This window comes from Hyla sarda, chromosome 12 (assembly GCF_029499605.1).
Source record: "Hyla sarda isolate aHylSar1 chromosome 12, aHylSar1.hap1, whole genome shotgun sequence".
Lineage (NCBI taxonomy): Eukaryota > Metazoa > Chordata > Amphibia > Anura > Hylidae > Hyla > Hyla sarda.
Genome location: NC_079200.1, coordinates 23,849,775 through 23,870,595, shown reverse-complemented (window position 1 = coordinate 23,870,595; position 20,821 = coordinate 23,849,775). Strand labels below are relative to the sequence as shown.

General features: G+C 44.8%; 1 protein-coding gene across 2 annotated transcripts in view; it reads right to left on the bottom strand.

Moving 5' to 3' along the window:
* Positions 1-325: 325 nt before the first annotated feature.
* The window catches only part of LOC130296308 (keratin, type I cytoskeletal 12-like), a 51,910-nt gene continuing 31,414 nt past the window's right edge, over positions 326-20,821 (bottom strand). The window contains exons 1-8 of one of the 2 annotated variants that reach the window (XM_056547701.1): positions 4,469-5,901; positions 4,245-4,327; positions 3,749-3,905; positions 3,495-3,653; positions 3,269-3,394; positions 2,518-2,735; positions 1,286-1,317; positions 326-592 (exon numbers count right to left, since the gene is read on the bottom strand). In XM_056547701.1, coding sequence (XP_056403676.1) covers positions 495-592; positions 1,286-1,317; positions 2,518-2,735; positions 3,269-3,394; positions 3,495-3,653; positions 3,749-3,905; positions 4,245-4,327; positions 4,469-5,071 — 1,476 coding nt within the window. In that variant the 5' untranslated portion in view covers positions 5,072-5,901 and the 3' untranslated portion in view covers positions 326-494. Of the gene's footprint in view, positions 593-1,285; positions 1,318-2,517; positions 2,736-3,268; positions 3,395-3,494; positions 3,654-3,748; positions 3,906-4,244; positions 4,328-4,468; positions 5,902-20,821 lie in introns of those variants that run through there. The other variant, XM_056547702.1, reaches the window with a different exon arrangement.

Here is a 20,821-nt window from a genome sequence, read left to right as displayed (position 1 = left end):
GGGGCGGGCCGTGACGTCACGAGGGGGCAGAGCCTTGACGTCACAATACCCCGACCCGTCATTACGCACAGAACGAGTTTGCTCTGTGCAGTAATGATAATGGGGTGCTGCAGCGGAGATCATGGGGGGTCCCCAGCAGCAGGACCCCCGCGATCTGACATCTTATCCCCTATCCTTTGGATAGGGGATAAGATGTTCTGGGGCGGAGTACCCCTTTAATATTGTATATGCTTCCAGTATATTAGATCACATATAATGTGATCCCTGGAAGCTTTATTTTTCATCATTTCAATACACAACTCCACAAAATGTGCATCAGAAGAAAGCTTTAATGAATGTTTACCGATACAGTAGATAGGATAAAGCTACCTATTATATAAAATGCATGCCACAGAAGGAAAAAGCATAGGGTTAAAAACGTGTTCCTCATGGGGACAACACAAGAATTAAGAAATTAGCAGCTTTTAAGTATCTTTATGGTTCAGTGGAAGTGATCACATTTTCTCCTCGGATTCTTCTACATGATGCGACACCACTTTTCCATTCACCATCTCCTCGGTAATGGTTTTAATCTTTCGACTCTTAACTGACGCTAAAAGAAGAAAGGAACCAGTTAAAATGTGGGGAAAAAACAAACAAATCAAATATTATAAAAAAATAAAGTGTATGTTTATAAAAAGCTTAAAGGGGGTACTCCGCCCCTAGACATCTTATCAGGATAGGGGATAAGAAGTCTGCGGCGGGATATCTGCAACCTTGGCTGCAGCACCTCAGACATCCGGTGCACGTAGCCAACTCTGCTCCGTGCCGGAGGACTGGCGATGCGGGGCGGAGGCTAGTGACATCACGGTCATGCCCACTCAATGCAAGTCTATGGGAGGGGCTGTGACGGCCGTCATGCTCCCTCCCATAGACTTGCATTGAGGGGCGTGGCCGTGATGTCACGAGCGAGGCGCGGCTCTAAATGAACGCCAGGTGCAGAAGGGAGATCGCGGAGGTCCCGCCGCTCGGAAAGGAAATAAGATGTCTAGGGGCAGAGTACCCCTTTATTTATAGTTTATGGAAATGCCCAAAGACGCTATGATCATAAAACTAGAAATTACGGATATCAAAGTCTCCAGCTACGTTGTAGGAGTTTAGACCTGACAAAAAGTAGACTTTTTCTAACAACAGTTAGCAGAATTGTGAATGCAGCTCTGAAGTATAATACAGGCAATAACTCAGAGCCAGTACAAAGTAAGTCATGCGTTGTAGTTTGTGCAATAGTGTAATGTCATTTGCTTACCTTTTGGAACTTGGGGAGGCTGAACTGGTTTGCTAAAAAATAAAGATGAAATCACGCTGTAATAGGGTCTAGACATGTCAGAACATACAGTAAAATCTCTTTGGCCACCCAAAATTATAGTTACAAATGGTTTTCTGGTGGACTTTTCAAAGAAAGAATTAAAGGGGTATTCCAGCCAAATACATCTTATCCCCTATCCAAAGGATAAGGGATAAGATGTCTGATTGCGGGGTGCCTGCCACTGGGGACCCCTGCAATCTTCGTGCAGCACCCCCATTCTATGCGGGACTGCCTCTCCAGTCTCCGAAACCTGTTTGTTTCTGGGACTGGAGATGTGACGTCCCACCACGCCTCCTCGTGACATCGTGCCACACCCCTGCTGTCACACCCCCTCCCATAGACATTAATGGAGGGGGCGGGGCATGACATGACATCTCCAGTCCTGGCAACAAAGAGGTTTCCAAGACTGGAGACATAGCCCCGCATAGAATGTGTGTGATGCACGGAGATTGCGGGGGTCCCAGTGGCAGTCCCCCTCCAATCAGACATCTCATTCCCTATCCTTTGGATAGGGGATAAGATGTATTTGGCCGGAATACCCTTTCAATATATAACCAATATGCGAGTACTGAATTTTTTGCTAGAAAAACCTAGTCTAAAGCAGATGTGGTCTTCTCAAAGAGGAAGCCTTTTAAAGAAACCTCATTATATGTAGTGTTGCTCGCGAATATTCGCAATTCGAATATTATTCGCGAATATCGCATATTCGCGAATTCGCGAATTTCGCGAATATAGCGCTATATATTCGTAATTACGAATATTCGTTTTTTTTTTTTTTTTTTTTTCTTCACAGTACACATCACAGTGATCACCCCTCTCTGCTTCCAGCTTGTGTGGTGTAAAGAAGGCTCTAATACTACTGTGTGAGACTGGCGTGCGAAAATTCGCATATGCGAAAATTAGCATATGCGAATTTTCGTATATGCGAATTTTACCTTATGCTAATTTTGTATATGCTAATTTTCACATCTGTAAATGTTCGCATACGCGAATTTTCGCGTGTGCGAAAATAAAACGAGGATATAACGAATATGCGAATATTCGCGAATATATGACGAATATTCGTCCATATATTCGCGAATATTCGCGAATTCGAATATGGCCTATGCCGCTCAACACTAATTATATGTTAGGTTAGAGGTAAAAAGAACCATCCTCAAAATCTCTCTTACCTTGAATCACCGTCCAGCAAGCAGCGATAGGTCTCAATTTCTTGTTCCAGTCTAGTTTTGATATCTAGAAGTTGATCGTATTCAAAGCCTTGCTCTTCCATGTCAGTCCTGACTTCACACAGCTGTAGCTCCAAGGAGCTGATCTTCTCTTGGATCTTGCCAAGTTGAGCACAATAGTTGCCCTCTGTCTCGGCCAATGAGCTTTCTAGTGATTCTTTCTATTAAGAGAAATTGAGCAAATGATCTATCCAACCAAGTCTAGAATCTCTTACTGTAAGCTTGTGGTTCATTTTCTTCAAGTGTCACTTGGGGACAAATACAATAACATAGGTAGACTAGTGTGGTCTGTAGATTAAAGGGTTATTCCAGTGAAAAACTATTTTTTTTAAATCAACTGGTGCCAGAACTTTTAACAGATGTGTAAATTACTTCAATTAAAAGTTGCTGTATGCTCCACAGGAAGTTCTTTTCTTTATAAATTTCCTTTCTGTCTGACCACAGTGCTCTCTGCTGACATCTCTGTCTGTCTCAGGAACTGTCCAGAGCAGGAGCAAATCCCCATAGCAAACCTATCCTGCTCTGGACAGTTCCTGACATGGACAGAGGTGTCAGCAGAAAGCACTGTGGTCAGACAGAAAAGACATTTAAAAAGAAAAGAACTTCCTGTGGAGCATACAGCAAAGACAAATCTAAAGTGAAGACAAATGACTGCAATACATATCATGGATTGTAGATTAAACATGGTTTGTACCATAGCCAGAGCAGCTTGCAATTCAATCTCCAAAGTTTGAAGTGATCGTTTCAGATCTGTGATTTCACTCGTGCTGGACTGAATCTGCTCAGCCCCCGATGAGATCTCCTGCTTCAGAGTCTTGCACTAAAACAAAACCAAACAACGAATAAGCAAATGAAGAAGATCTCAAAGGCATCAAATTATTTTGGGAATCGATTGGGATTGAAGGTCTACATTGCTTTACCGCTTCATTAAACTGAGCTTCTGCATCTCGACGATTCTTTTCTGCCATTTCTTCATACTCCGCTCTCATGTTATTTAGAATTTCAGTCAGGTCATTTGCTGGAGCGGCATTCATCTCTACTGTTAGTTGTCCTGTAACTCCTTGCAAGCTCTTCAGTTCCTAAAAAAAAATATACAATTAGGGTTTTTGTGATTTATTGGGAGACAATTCAAAAACATTAGCATAGAACAATATAATAGTCTTTGCATGGGTACCTCCTCATGGTTCTTCTTCAGGAAAGCAATTTCCTCAGTCAAGCTTTGAATCTGTGACTCAAGGTCAGACTTGGCAAACTTCATGTCATCTAGCACCTTACGTAGACCATTAATATCGGCCTCTACGCTTTGACGGAGGCACAGTTCATTCTCATACCTACAGGACAGTTCACAACATAACCTTAAGTATGATTTTCAGATACATTGTAGACTATGGAGACATTTTAATCATTTTTGTAAACAAAAAGTTCTTGAGACCGAGCCATTAGAGAACATGTCTGATGGAATTGATGCTAATCAGCATCAAGATTCATTCTATATGTTATTATACAATGCAAGCTGCAGGAGCCAAATACTGCTCAAAAAAAACAAAAATACAAATAAATAAAAAATGGCCCTTTAAACATGAGATTTAATAAAAAATAAAAATAAAAAAAAAAACACCCAAAAGTGTCCATAACCTTTAGCTCATTATTTTAACAAGTGGAAAACTTACTTGAGCTTAAAATCATCAGCTGCCAGGCGGGCATTATCAACCTGAAGAACAATGCTTGAATTGGCCACAGTTGCGGCTTGAATCTAATGTAACAAATATAAAAAAATTAAAAAAATGTAGGGACTGAATAAAAACATCTTTATCGTTCCAAAGAACAAACAAAATGTTTTTATCCATCGTTAGAATCATTTGTAGAAGCTACATTTTCACTTAAGAACCAATACCTGCTTCTTGAGGTCATCGATGGTTTGGTAATATTTGCTATAGTCCCGATCCTGCTTGTTGTCATTCTTGTGTTTTTCATACCATTCCCTTATTTTGCACTCCAGGTCAGCATTGGCATCTTCTAATGCCTTCACTTTATTTAGGTAACTAGCAAGGCGATCATTAAGGTTTTGCATAGTTCCCTTTTCATCTCCAGACAGAAGGTTATCTCCACCAAAACCACCAGAAACACCTCCTCCAAAACCACTAGAAACATTTCCACCAAAACCACTAGAAACATTTCCTCCAAAACCACTAGAAACATTTCCTCCACCAAAACCACTAGAAACACCTCCAAAACCACTAGAAACACCTCCACCAAAGCCACCGCCAAAGCCCCCAGCACCAACCAGGTTACTTCCAAAGGCAGAACCACCACTTAGGCTACCACCAAAAGCTCCTGCCCCACCATATCCAGCTGAAACACCTCCACTTTGGCTTCCAGCATAACCTCCAGCACCACATGATCCTTTAGAGCTTCCATAAAAGGAACAAACCGCTGTCCCATATTTGCTGCCTCCAACAGATGCTCGTGAAGATGCTGAGCCTTTTCGGTAAGACATGATCTTGATAGCTGATAAGTGGCTTAGCTAGGCGAAAAAGATAGCAAGCTTCCTTTCCAAATAAACCTAAGCTTTTTATATAATAATAAGTGGGTGTTTTCTTTTGGTTCAACCTCCTAAATGCAATTTTGGCTCCGAATTTCTTGATGAAATGTTAATTAAAATGTGCAGCTAATGTGTCCACTTGGCCTAATTTGTAAAACGCCTCTGGGCCCTTGTTAAGATAAAATGATAGAAGGGTGGAGCATACATAAGTATTATTTTATTTCCTTTAATCTGCTAAATGTAAACAGGTAATTTATGTTCTGAAACTATTTCCTCATCCCTTCTCCCAGATTCCTGTTTTATAGCTGAATTTTACATGTAGGACTTGGAAAGGTAAACTCCTATAATGTTTTGCAGCTATTAGGAAATGAATCAGTAATTCGTGTGAAATAAAACTGGAGTAACGTTTGTTTGGATAAGCTTCTGTGTCTACGAACAAGTTAGGAAATCACAAATCTCAACTAATGCGGAGGTCTAACAATACCACTACATATTTTAAATTGAAACTTTTAACTTGTACTATTTACCCTGTGAACTGCTCTGTGTTAGATCCTTGTATTTTCTGTGCTGCAACAATCAAGATGTATACTGTAGCCAGCAAATATTTTGTCCCATGACCCCATCAAGCACTGTGTACTACTACAACTACCAATCATTGTGTGCTTTAACCATCAATGTGTACTGCAGTCAAGTATTGCATATGGCAACTATTAAGCATTGTGTATTGTAACCATTAATCATTCTGTTCTTTAAAGGGCTACTCCGGTGGAAAACTTTTTTTTTTTAAATCAACTGGTGCCAGAAAGTTAAACAGATTTGTAAATTACTTCTATAAAAAAATCTTAATCCTTCCAGTACTTATTAGCTGCTGAATACTACAGAGGAAATTCTTTTCTTTTTGGAACACGGAGCTCTCTGCTGACATCATGACCACAGTGCTCTCTGCTGACATCTCTGTCCATTTTAGGAACTGTCCAGAGCAGCATATGTTTGCTATGGGCATATTCTTCTACTCTGGACAGTTCTTAAAATGGATAGAGATATCAGCAGAGAACACTGTGGTAATGATGTCAGCAGAGAGCTCTGTGTTCCAAAAAGAAAAGAATTTCCTCTGTACCCCTTTAACCATCAAATACTAAGTACTGCAACCATTTGGCATTGTGTACTATAATCATGAAGGATTTGCGTACTGTAGCCTTCGGCAATTGTGCATTGTAACCATCAAGTATTGTGTGCTGTACCCATGAACTACTGTGTACCATAACTATAAAAGATTTGTGCAGCGCAGGCATCATGCACTGTGTGTTGTAACCATCAAGTATTGTGCATTATACCCATAAAACATTGTCTACTATAACTATATAGCATTGTGTACTTTAACAATCAAGCATTGTGTGTTGTAACTATCATGCAGTGTGTACTGTACCCACTAAATGAGTATTCTCATTTCATAGGATAGAGGATAACAAGCTAATTGTTGGGGCTTTGCCCTTGCGGACCCCCGCCAATCCCAAGAATGGGGACATAATTGTCCCTGGAATTAATGGAGCACACTGTTGTGGTGGCCACACAGGCACAGTGCACTTCATTGATTTCAGGGGCAATTATGTCCTCATTCTCAGGATTGGTAGGGGTCCCATTGGTCAGACACCAACTGATTAGTTTTTTTCCCCCCTATTCATAACTGAGATGGGAAACCCCCTTTAAGCATTGTGTGATGTTACCATCAAGCATTGTGTACTGCAACAAACAAACTACAGCAAATCCACCAGAATTTGTAATTGGAATTTGTAGGAGTACTTAGTGTTGGGCACGAATGTTTGTAATGCGAATTTTTATCGTGAAGATTGGCACTTTGCAATTTTGCGAATATTTAGAATATAGTGCTATATATTCATAATGACGAATATTTTTTTTCACATGCAAATTTTTATGCTAATTTTCCATGCCAATTTTCACATGGAACAAAAAGTGAACGTACTTAGCGAATATGCGAATTTTGCGAACATAGGACGAATAATCGTCAATATATTTGCGAAATATCGCAAATTTGAATATGCCCTCATCACTAGGAGTAGTATCAGACAAGAGAGAGCACAGAGAAGTCCTATCAGACAGGAGATAGCACAGAGGAGTGCTATCAGACAGGAAAGAGCACAGAGGAGTCCTATCAGACAGGAGAGAGCACAGAGGAGTGCTTTAAGACAGGAGAGAGCACAGAGAAGTATTATCAGACAGGAGAGAACACACAGGAGTACTATCAGACAGGAGAGAATACTGAGGAGTCCTATCAGACAGGAGAGATCTCAGAGGAGTCCTATCAGACAGGAGAGAGCACAGAGGAGTGTTATCAGACAGGAGAGAGCACTGAGGAGTGCTGTCAGACAGGTGAGAGCACGGAAGAGTGCTATCAGACAGGAGAGAGCAAAGATGAGTACTATCATACAGGAGAGAGCACAGGGGAGTACTATCTGACAGGAGAGAGCACAGAGGAGTGCTATCAGACAGGAGAGATCACAGAGGAGTGCTGTCAGACAGGAGAGAGCACAGAGGAGTGCTATCAGACAGGAGAGAGCACAGAGGAGTACCATCAGACAGGAGAGAGCACAGAGGAGTGCTATCAGACAGGAGAGAGCACAGAGGAGTACCATCAGACAGGAGAGAGCACAGAGGAGTACTATCAGAGAGGAGAGAGCACAGAGGAGTCCTATCAGACAGGAGAGAGCACAGAGGAGTGCTGTCAGACAGGTGAGAGCACGGAGGAGTGCTATCAGACAGGAGAGAGCACAGATGAGTACTATCATACAGGAGAGAGCACAGGGGAGTACTATCTGACAGGAGAGAGCACAGAGGAGTGATATCAGACAGGAGAGAGCACAGAGGAGTGCTATCAGACAGGAGAGAGCACAGAGGAGCACCATCAGACAGGAGAGAGCACAGAGGAGTATTATCAGATGGGAGAGAGCACAGAGGAATACCATCAGACAGGAGAGAGCACAGAGGAGTACTATCATACAGGAGAGAGCAAAGAGGAGTCCTATCAGACAGGAGAGAGCACAGAGGAGTGCTATCAGACAGGAGAGAACATAGAGGAATACCATTAGACAGGAAAGAGCACAGAGGAATGCTATCAGATAGGAGAGAGCACAGAGAAGTATGATCAAACAGGGGAGAGCTCAGAGAGGATTACTATCAGACAGGAGAGAGCACAGGGGAGTACTAACTGACAGGAGAGAGCACAGGCTTACTATCTGACAGGAGAGAGCACAGGCTTACTATCAAACAGGAGAGCGCACAGAGGATAACATCAGACAGGAGAGAGCACAAAGGAGTTCTATCATACAGGAGAGGGCACAGAGGAGTACTATCATACAGGAGAGGGCACAGAGGAGTACTATCAGACAGTAGAGAGCACAGAGTAGTGCTATCAGATAGGAGAGGGCACAGAGGAGTACTATCATACAGAAAAGGGCACAGAGGAGTGCTATCAGACAGGAGAGAGCACAGAGGAGTACTATCAGACAGGAGAGAGCACAGAGGAGTGCTATCAGACAAGAGAGAGCACAGAGGAGTGCTATCAGACAGGAGAGACCACAGAGGAGTCCTATCATACAGGAGAGAGCACAGAGGAGTACTATCATACAGGAGAGAGCATAGAGGAATTCTATCAGACAGGAGAGAACACCGATGAGTACTATCATACAGGAGAGAGCAAAGGGGAGTACCACCTGACAGGAGAGAGCACAGAGGCATACTATCAGACAGGAGGGAGCACAGAGGAGTCCTATCAGACAGGAGAGAACATAGAGGAACACCAATAGGCAGGAGAGAGTACAGAGGAGTGCTATCAGACAGGAGAGAGCACAGAGGAGTCCTATCAGACAAAAGAGAGCACAGATGAGCACCATCAGACAGAAGAGAGCACATAGGAGTGCTATCAGACAGGAGAGAGCACAGAGGAGTGGTATCAAACAGGAGAGAGAGCACAGAGGAGTACTATCAGAAAGGAGAGAGCACAGAGGAGTCCTATCAGACAGGAAAAGCACAGGGGAGTTCTATCAGACGGGAGAAAGCACAGAGGAGTCCTATCATACAGGAGAGAGCACAGAGGAGTACCATCAGACAGGAGAGAGCACAGAGGAGTCCTATCATACAGGAGAGAGCACAGAGGAATAATATTATACAGGAGAGAGTACAGAGGAGTCCCATCAGACAGGTGAGAGCATGGAGGAGTGTTATCAGACAGGAGAGAGCACAGGGGAGTACTATCTGTCAGGAGAGTGCACAGGGGAGTACTATCAGACAGGAGAGAGCACAGAGGAGTGCTATCAGACAGGAGAGAGCACAGAGGAGCACCATCAGACAGGACAGAGCACAGAGGAGTATTATCAGATGGGAGAGAGCACAGAGGAATACCATCAGACAGGAGAGAGCACAGAAGAGTACTATCAGACAGGAGAGAGCACAGAGGAGTAATATCAGATAGAAGAGAGCACAGAGAAGTACAATCAAACAGGGGAGAGCTCAGAGGATTACTATCAGACAGGAGAGAGCAAAGGGGAGTACTATCTGACAGGAGAGAGCACAGAGGCTTACTATCAGACAGGTGGGAGCGCAGAGGATTACTATCAGACAGGAGAGAACATAGAGGAATACCATTAGACAGGAGAGAGCACAGAGGAGCACCATCAGACAGGAGAGATCAAAGAGGAGTACTATCAGACAGGAGAGAGCACAGAGGAGTGCTATCTGACAAGAGAGAGCACAGAGGAGTGCTATCAAACAGGAGAGAGCACAGAGGAGTTCTGTCAGACAGGAGAGAGCACAGAGGATACCTACATGACAGGAGAGAGCACAGAGGCATACTATCAGACAGGAGGGAGCACAGAGGAGTCCTATCAGACAGGAGAGAACATAGAGGAACACCAATAGACAGTAGAGAGTACAGAGGAGTGCTATCAGACAGGAGAGAGCACAGGGGAGTACTATCTGTCAGGAGAGAGCACAGAGGAGTGCTATCAGACAGGAGAGAGCACAGAGGAGTGCTATCAGACAGGAGAGAGCACAGAGGAGCACCATCAGACAGGAGAGAGCACAGAGGAATATTATCAGATGGGAGAGAGCACAGAGGAATACCATCAGACAGGAGAGAGCACAGAAGAGTACTATCAGACAGGAGAGAGCACAGAGGAGTAATATCAGATAGAAGAGAGCACAGAGAAGTACAATCAAACAGGGGAGAGCTCAGAGGATTACTATCAGACAGGAGAGAGCACAGGGGAGTACTATCTGACAGGAGAGAGCACAGAGGCTTACTATCAGACAGGTGGGAGTGCAGAGGATTACTATCAGACAGGAGAGAACATAGAGGAATACCATTAGACAGGAGAGAGCACAGAGGAGCACCATCAGACAGGAGAGATCACAGAGGAGTACTATCAGACAGGAGAGAGCACAGAGGAGTGCTATCAGACAAGAGAGAGCACAAAGGAGTGCTATCAGACAGGGGAGAGCACAGAGGAGTGCTATCAAACAGGAGAGAGCACAGAGGAGTTCTGTCAGACAGGAGAGAGCACAGAGGAGTACCATCAGACAGGAGAGAGCACAAAGGAGTACTATCATACAGGAGAGGGCACAGAGGAGTACTATCAGATAGTAGAGAGCACAGAGGAGTGCTATCAGATAGGAGAGGGCACAAAGGAGTATTATCATACAGGAGAGGGCACAGAGGAGTGATATCAGACAGGAGAGAGCACAGAGGAGTAGTATCAGACAGGAGAGAGCACAGAGGAGTACTATTAGACAGGACAGAGCACAGAGGAGTGCTATCAGACAAGAGAGAGCACAGAGGAATGCTATCAGACAGGAGAGAACATAGAGGAATACCATTAGACAGGAGAGAGTACAGAGGAGTGTTATCAGACAGGAGAGAGCACAGAGGAGTCCTATCAGACAAGAGAGAGCACAGAGGAGTCATATCAGACAGGAAAGAGCACAGAGGAGTCCTATCATACAGGAGAGAGCACAGAGGAGTACTATCATACAGGAGAGAGCAAGAGGAGTACTATCAGACAGGAGAGAGCACAGATGACTACTATCATACAGGATAGAGCACAGAGGAGTACTACATGACAGGAGAGAGCACAGAGGCATACTATCAGACAGGAGGGAGCACAGAGGAGTCCTATCAGACAGGAGAGAACATAGAGGAACACCAATAGACAGTAGAGAGTACAGAGGAGTGCTATCAGACAGGAGAGAGCACAGAGGAGTCCTATCATACAGGAGAGAGCACAGAGGAGTACCATTAGAAGGAGAGAGCACAGATGAGTACTGTCATACAAGAGAGAGCACAGAGGAGTACTATCTGACAGGAGAGAGCACAGAGGAGTCCCATCAGACAGGAGAGAGCACAGAGGAGCACCATCAGACAGGAAAGAGAACAGAGGAGTACTATAAGACAGGAGAGAGCACAGATGAGTGCTATCAGACAGGAGAGAACACGGAGGAGTACTATCAGACAGGAAAGAGCACAGAGGAGTCCTTTCAGACAGGAGAGAGCACAGAGGAGTGCTATCAGACAAGAGAGAGCACAGAGGAGCACCATCAGACAGGAGAGAGCACAGAGGAGTGCTATCATACAGGAGAGAGCACAGAGAAGTACTATCAGACAGGGGAGAGCACTGATGAGTTCTGACAGACAGGAGAGAGCACAGAAGCATACTATCAGACAGAAGGGAGCGCATAGGATTACTATCAGACAGGAGAGAACATAGAGGAAGACCATTAGACAGGAGAGAGCACAGAGGAGTCCTATCAGACAAGAGAGAGCACAGAGGATACCATCAGACAGGAGAAAACACAGAGGAGTACCATCAGACAGGAGAGAGCACAAAGGAGTACTGTCATACAGGAGAGAGCACAGAGGAGTGCTGTCAGACAGGAGAGAGCACAGAGGAGTACTATCAGACAGGAGAGAGCACAGAGGAGTACTATCAGACAGGAGATAACACAGAGGAGTGCTATCAGACAAGAGAGAGCACAGAGGAATGCTATCAGACAGGAGAGAACATAGAGGAATACCATTAGACAGGAGAGAGTACAGAGGAGTGCTATCAGACAGGGGAGAGCACAGAGGAATCCTATCAGACAAGAGAGAGCACAGAGGAGTCCTATCATACAGGAGAGAGCATAGAGGAGTACTATCATACAGGAGAGAGCATAGAGGAGTACTATCAGACAGGAGAGAGCGCAGATGACTACTATCATACAGGAGAGAGGACAGGGGAGTACTACATGACAGGAGAGAGCACAGAGGCATACTATCAGACAGGAGGGAGCACAGAGGAGTCCTATCAGACAGGAGAGAACATAGAGGAACACCAATAGACAGGACTCCTCTGTGCTCTCTCCTGTCTGATAGCACTCCTCTGTACTCTCTCCTATCAGACAAGAGAGAGCACAGAGGAGCACCATCAGACAGGAGAGAGCACAGAGGAGTGCTATCAGACAGGAGAGAGCACAGAGGAGTGCTATCAGACAGTAGAGAGAGCACAGAGGAGTCCTATCAGACAGGAGAAGCACAGGAGAGTCATATCAGACAGGAGAAAGCACAGAGGAGTCCTATCATACAGGAGAGAGCAGAGAGGAGCACCATTAGACAGGAGAGAGCACAGAGGAGTACCATCAGACAGGAGATAGTACAAAGGAGTACTGTCAAACAAGAGAGACCACAAAGGAGTGCTATCAGACAGGGGAGAGCACAGAAGAGTGCTATCAGACAGGAGAGAGCACAGAGGATACCATCAGACAGGAGAGAACACAGAGGAGTACCATCAGACAGGAGAGAGCACAAAGGAGTACTATCATACAGGAGAGGGCACAGAGGAGTACTATCATACAGGAGAGAGCACAGAGGAGTGCTGTCAGACAGGGGACAGCACAGAGGAGAGAACATAGAGGAAGACCATTAGAAGGGAAAGAGCACATTGGAGTCCTGTCAGACAAGAGAGAGCAGAGAGGAGCACCATCAGACAGGAGAGAGAGCACAAAGGAGTACCATCAGACAGGAGAGAGTACAAAGATGTACTATCAGACAAGAGAGAGCACAACGGAGTGCTATCAAACGGGGAGAGCACAGAACAGTGCTATCAGACAGGAGAGAGCACAGAGGAGTTCTATCAGACAGGAGAGAGCACAGAGGAGTGCTATCATACAGGAGAGAGCACAGAGGAGTGCTGTCAGACAGGAGACAGCACAGAGGAGTACTATCTGACAGGAGAGAGCACAGAGGAGTTTTATCAGACAGGAGAGAGCACAGAGGAGTACTATCAGACAGGAGAGAGCACAGAGGAGTGCTGTCAGACAGGAGAGAGCACAGAGGAGTACTATCAGACAGGAGAGAGCCCAGAGGAGTACTATCAGACAGGAGAGCACAGAAGAGTGCTATCAGATAGAGGGCACAGAGGAGTACTATCAGACAGGAGAGGGCACAGAGGAGTGCTATCAGACAGGAGAGAGCACAGAAGAGTACTATCAGACAGGAGAGAGCACAGAGGAATACCATCAGACAGGAGAAAGCACAGAGGAGTACCATCAGACATGAGAGAGCACAAAGGATTTCTATCATACAGGAGAGAGCACAGAGGAGCGCTGTTAGACAGGAGAGAGCACAGAGGAGTATTATCAGACAGGAGATAGCACAGAGGAGTATTATCAGACAGGAAAGAGCACAGAGGAGTACTATCAGACAGGAGAGAGCACAGTGGAGTTCTATCAGACAGGAGACAGCACAGAGGAGTGCTATCAGACAGGAGAGAGCACAGAGGAGTGCTATCAGACAGGAGAGAGCACAGTGGAGTTCTATCAGACAGGAGACAGCACAGAGGAGTGCTATCAGACAGGAGAGAGCACAGAGGAATATTATCAGACAGGAGAGAGCACAGAGGAGTACTATCAGACAGGAGAGAGCACAGAGGAGTGCTATCAGACAGGAGAGAGCACAGAGGAGTACTATCAGACATGAGAGAGCACAGAGGAGTACTAGCCCACCCTCACTTACTGGTCTTGAACAAAACCATGGTTCTTTCTCTCCCAGCTTAGCGCTCCAGCCCCCATCTTCTGAGATGAGCGTCTCAGCATTGATGGCCCACTCAGCCAATTACCTGCTGAGGAAGGACACTGGAGTGCTCAGCAGGGAGAGCTAGGTCCCATTCTGGAGATTGCCAGGGGTCCTATCGACCGAACCCCCCGCGACCAGACACTTCACAGTCTAGGGATATGTTTTTCATAACTGGAATACTCCTTTAAAGGGGTACTCCTGTGAAAAACTTTTTTTTTTTAAATCAACTTGTGCCAGAAAGTTAAACAGATTTGTAAATTATTTCTATTTAAACATTTGCTGTATCCTCCACAGGAAGCTCTTTTCTTTTTTAAATTTCTTTTCTGTCTGACCACAGTGATCTCTGCTGACACCTTTGTTTGTCTCAGGAACTGTCTACAGCAAGATAGGTTTCTATGGCGATTTGCTCCTGCTCTTGACAGTTCCTGAGACAGACAGAGGTGTCAGCAGAGAGCACTGTGTTCAGACAGAAAATAAATTTAAAAAGAAAAGAAGTTCCTGTTGAGCACACCGCAGCTGATAAGTACTGGAAGGGTTAAGATTTTTAAATAGAAGTAATTTACAAATCTGTTTTACGTTCTGGCACCAGTTGTTTACATTTTTTTCCCACTGGAGAACCCTTTTAATGACTTTCTATGACATGTCAATCAGATGTATCAGAAAAGTAGGGCCAAAGGGGCCCATGAATGAGCATAGAGGTTACTATGCAGCTGTTTAGCATTAGTAAGTGATTTCAATAGAGAAGTGACTGTAGTTGTTGGCATTTGCTGTCTACAAGTGACTGGTGCGTTCATGCCCCTTTTTGTTTGGTTTCCCCCCACTTCAAAGCATGGGTCAATTGAGTGCAGCTAATCCAAAAACAGCCAATGAGCAAGAATAGCAGTGTTTCTTATAGGGGGGGTGGGGGGTAGGGGTGGGGTAATTCCGACTCTTTTTAGAAAATTATAGAACACAACTTTAACCTGCACACGTTTCTTTGCTCTCAGCCAAAACACTTTAGTTACTATGTGAGAATCGTAATTATTAAGCTGAAGGCGAGTCATGATTTATAGCCCATTAGACTTAATTACTTTTCGGTAGGGATTATGTGTTGTTTATCTTGCCATGTTGTTACATGATAATGGAGAGCGCCCAAGATCAGTTTGAAACGTCGGCAGACAGGGTGTATCCTGCACTAGGGTGTATCCTGCACTAGGACTGTAGTACCACCTTAAAGGGGTACCACCTTAAAGGGGTACTCCTCCCCCAGACATCGTAGCCCCTATCCAAAGGATAGGGGATAAGATGTCTGTTCGACGGGGTCCTTCCGCAGGGGACCCCTGTGATCTCGGCTGCGGCACCCCAGACATCCATGCACAGAGCGAACTTCGTTCCGTGCCGGATGACTGGCAATGCGGGGCAGAGGCTTGTGACGCCACGGTCATGCCCCACTGGTGGCGTCACAGCCACACACCCTCAATGCGTGACGGGGGCGTGACAGGGGCGTGACGGCTCTGTGCACTGGATGTCTGGGGTGCCGCAGCCGAGATCGCGTGGGTCCCCAGCAGCGGGACCCCGGCGAACAGACATCTTATCCCCTATCCTTTGGATAGGGGATACGATGTCTAGGGGAGAAGTACCCCTTTAAGGTGGTACTCCAGTCCTAGGGCAGGATACACCCTGTTTGCCGATGTTTCAGACTGATCTTGGGCGCTCTCCCCAGCGGCGGGACCCCGGCGAAGAGACATCTTATCCCCTATCCTTTGGATAGGGGATAAGATGTCTAGGGGCAGAGCACTGTACTATAGCCATTCAGTTTTGGATTACATCCATCTAACTTTTGCATTCAATCTCCTGTGAGTGTTGTGTTTTATAGTGGGTGGGAGGGTGATGCTGTAGCTTTTTACATGTATATTTGTATTTATCCAATAAAGTACTGTTTTATTGAATTAATAATTAGATTTTTTTCAGTTGAAGGATACTATAAAGTATTATAATAAAAAAAAAACATAACCCCCCCCCCAGTTTTTTTTATAAATAATAATAATAATAATATATATATATATATATATATATATATATTCCTCTTATATTGTTTCTTCTAAATAAAATAAAAATACACATATTTGGTATAGCCACGTCTGTAACGACCGGAGCAATAAAATGATTTTATTATTATACAGCAAGTTGAACACTGTAGAAAAAACTAAAAGCCACATATTTTGTTTATTTGCCTTCAAAACAAATGGAAAACAGAACAATCAAAAAAATCATACTTATTCCAAAATAGTACCAATAAAGACTACTTGTAATGTGGCAACATTAATAATTAGTATTTTTTTATGTTTCTATTATGTATTAATAAAAATAACTATATAAATTTGGTATAGGTATTGCTGTAATGTTATTTTTACCGTATGGTAAAATACCGTAAATTTAAAATGCTAATATTTTTTTTTATTTAACCAGCAATAAAAGAGTTCATATAAATGAACCAATAAGATAAAGACCCACCAAAATGGCATCATCAAAACATAAAACTTTTCCTGCAAAAAACAAGCCCTCGTATGGCTTTGTTGACGGATAAATACGGCACTTTTTTCTGCTACATCTACACTTTTTTCTTCTACATCTACAATGCCTTATATATTTTTATTTTTTACGATTTTTTTCGTGTGAATATCAATAAATCACTATTTATTTATTTATTTTGGAGGAAGTAAAAAGGACTAAACCACATTTTCATTAAAAACCTTCATAACCTTCAGAGCACACAATGGGTTTGCCCAGTTTTTCATATTTCCTCCAAAAACAGCGACTCACCTGTCCTCAGGTTCTTTGTGGTATTGTAGCTCAGTTCCATTTAAGAGCCAGGTTATAATACCACACACCACCTGAGGACAGGTGTGGTGCAGTTTTTTGAATAAATTAGCTCAGCTTTTCTATTCCTAGATAATCCCTTTTATAGAGAGGTTTTCTGTTCAGGATCCTCATCTTTTTGCTGAAGTGGAGAGCAGTTACAAAGAGCGTCTCTCTCTCTGGAGGACCTGAGCATTACTGGATTACAAAGACCACCTATTCATTTAAATAGACATTGTGTAATACTTTATTTTTGCTGTGGTGGCACTACAGGAAAACTGTTCACTTAATGCCAGGTTTCCCCAGAGATTACAATGGATTGATGGGGGGTCCTCGTAGTGGGACATGTTGTGATCAGTTTCGGCTTATTAGGGATCGTCCAAGATAAAAAAAAATCCCTTTCAGAAATAACTTTTAATTAAATTATAGTCGAACCAAAAAGCTTTTAAAGCAGACTCACTCAAGTCCCATTAAACAATTTCTGTCAAATTTAAAACTCTAAAGTGAACTTGCCACATTGGAAATACAGTCAAAACTTCAGCATGTTATAGAGCAGAAGGAGCTGAGTTGATTGATAGATTCAAGATTGACAGCAATCTGTGTAAAAGTGTGTATATAGAGAGAACTAGAGATGAGCGAACTTTTCAAAAATTCGATTCGGCCGATTCTCGAAATTTTTGAAAAAATTTGTTTCAATCCGAATTTATTCGCGGCGAAATTATATTAAATTCGGCTATTTCTGGCCTACAGAGAGCCTCAATAGGGGGTATGGAACACTTTGCTGTGTTCCTACACGCATATGGAGTGTGCTGGGGTAGTGAAATAATACTGTTATGCAGAATAACATGCAGATTACCGGCATCCCTTTTAGAATCAGTGTCGCAGAGCAGCAGAATGACAGAGCCTGGAGGTGGCATCAGTAAGACGAGACCATATAGTTGCTTAATGACACAGCGTGGAGGTGTTGGCAGCATGAGGAGACCATATAGTGTCTGAATGACACAGCTTGGATGAGGCTGAAGCATGAGGAGACCATATAGTGGCTGAATAACACAGCGTTGAGGTGGGGGCAGCATGAGGAGACCATATAGTGGCTGAATGACATAGCGTGAAGGTGTTGGCAGAATGAGGAGACCATATAGTGGCTGAATGACACAGCTTGGATGAGGCTGAAGCATGAGGAGACCATATAGTGGCTGAATGACACAGCTTGGATGAGGCTGAAGCATGAGGAGACCATATAGTGGCTGAATGACACAGTGTGGAAGTGTTGGCAGCATCAGGAGACCATATAGTGGCTAAATGACACAGCGTGGAGGTGTTGGCAGCATGAGGAGACCATATAGTGGCTGAATGACACAGCGTGGAGGTGTTGGCAGTATGAGGAGACCATATAGTGGCTGAAAGACACAGCTTGGATGAGGCTGAAGCATGAGGAGACCATATAGTGGCTGAATAACACAGCGTTGAGGTGGTGGCAGCATGAGGAGACCATATAGTGGCTAAATGACATAGCGTGAAGATGTTGGCAGCATGAGGAGACCATATAGTGGCAGAATGACACAGCTTGGATGAGGCTGAAGCATGAGGAGACCATATTGTGGCTGAATGACACAGCTTGGATGAGGCTGAAGCATGAGGAAACCATATAGTGGCTGAATGACACAGCGTGGAAGTGTTGGCAGCATGAGGAGACCATATAGTGGCTAAATGACACAGCGTGGAGGTGTTGGCAGCATGAGGAGACCATATAGTGGCTGAATGACACAGCGTGGAGGAGTTGGCAGCATGAGGAGACCATATAGTGGCTGAATGACACAGCTTGGATGAGGCTGAAGCATGAGGAGACCATATAGTGGCTGAATGACACAGCATGGAGATGTTGGCAACATGAGGAGACCATATAGTAGCTGAATGACACAGCTTGGATGAGGCTGAAGCATGAGGAGACCATATAGTGGCTGAATAACACAGCATTGAGGTGGTGGCAGCATGAGGAGACCATACAGTGGCTGAATGACAGAACGTGAAGGTGTTGGCAGCATGAGGAGACCATATAGTGGCTGAATGACACAGCTTGGATGAGGCTGAAGCATGAGGAGACCATCTAGTGGCTGAATGACACAGCGTGGAAGTGTTGGCAGCATGATGAGACCATATAGTGGCTAAATGACACAGCGTGGAGTTGTTGGCAGCATGAGGAGACCATATAGTGGCTGAATGACACAGCGTGGAGGTGTTGGCAGCATGAGGAGACCATATAGTGGCTAAATGACACAGCGTGGAGGTGTTGGCAGCATGAGGAGACCATATAGTGGCTGAATGACACAGCATGGAGGTGTTGGCAGCATGGGGAGACCATATAGTGGCTGAATGGCACAGCCAGGAGTTGGCAGCCGCATGAGTAGACACTAGGCCTTCACAATCCCTAAGATTAAAAGATGAATTCAGAAATTTAAACCGAAGATTTTGGATAGCTAGTGCTACCTACCATAACAACATTTTTATTTCCAGACCCAGGCCCAGCAGCAGTATCAGTAAACCATATATAGCCTGAATGACACAGCCTGGAGTTGGCTGAAGCATGAGGAGACCCCGGGGCTTCACAATCCCCAAGAAAAAATACAAGAATTTTTGAAATTTAGAATGAAAATTTTGGATAGCTAGTGCTACCATAACAAAATTTTCAGTCCCAGACCCAGGCCAGGCAGCAGTATCAGTGTTACGCCGAGCGCTCCGGGTCCCTGCTCCTCCCCGGAGCGCTCGCGGCGTTTCTCTCTCTGCAGCGCCCCGGTCAGACCCGCTGACCGGGAGCGCTGCACTGGCACTGCCGGCGGGGATGCGATTCGCATAGCGGGACGCGCCCGCTCGCGAATCGCATCCCAAGTCACTCACCTGTCCCAGCCCCCGGCTGTCATGTCCTGGCATGCGCGGCTCCGCTCCTTAGGGCGCGCACGCGCCAGCTCTCTAAGATTTAAAGGGCCAGTGCACCAATGATTGGTGCCTGGCCCAATCAGCCTAATTAGCTTCCACCTGCTCCCTGGCTATATTACCTCACTTCCCCTGCACTTCCTTGCCGGATCTTGTTGCCTTGTGCCAGTGAAAGCGTTTAGTGTTGTCCAAAGCCTGTGTTGCAGATCTCCTGCTATCCTCATTGACTACGAACCTTGCCGCCTGCCCCGACCTTCCGCTACGTCTGACCTTGCCTCTGCCTAGTCCTTCTGTCCCACGCCTTCTCAGCAGTCAGCAAGGTTGAGCCGTTGCCGGTGGATACGACCTGGTTGCTACCGCCGCAGCAAGACCATCCCGCTTTGCGGTGGGCTCTGGTGAAAACCAGTAGCATCCCTAGAACCGGCCCACCGATACGGTCCACGCCAATCCCTCACTGACACAGAGGATCCACATCCAGCTAGCCGAATCGTGACAATCAGTAAACCATATATTGCCTGAATGACACAGCCTGGAGTTGGCTGAAGCATGAGGAGACCATTGAAATGTATGATTTTTTAATTAAAATTTAAGATTTTGAAATTTAAATTAATGATTTTGAAATTGAACTTTTAACTCCCAAGTTTTAGTGTTCCGGACCCCTGTGTTTGGGTACAAAGGGCCAAATCTAACAAGCTCCCACAGGGCTCATGTGGCCGTGAGATGTAGGCGCAATGTCTCCATTACCCTGACCAGCCATTGTTTCCAACACTTTTCACCAAGGCAAACCATGTGAAGAACAGCGTGACACCGCCGTG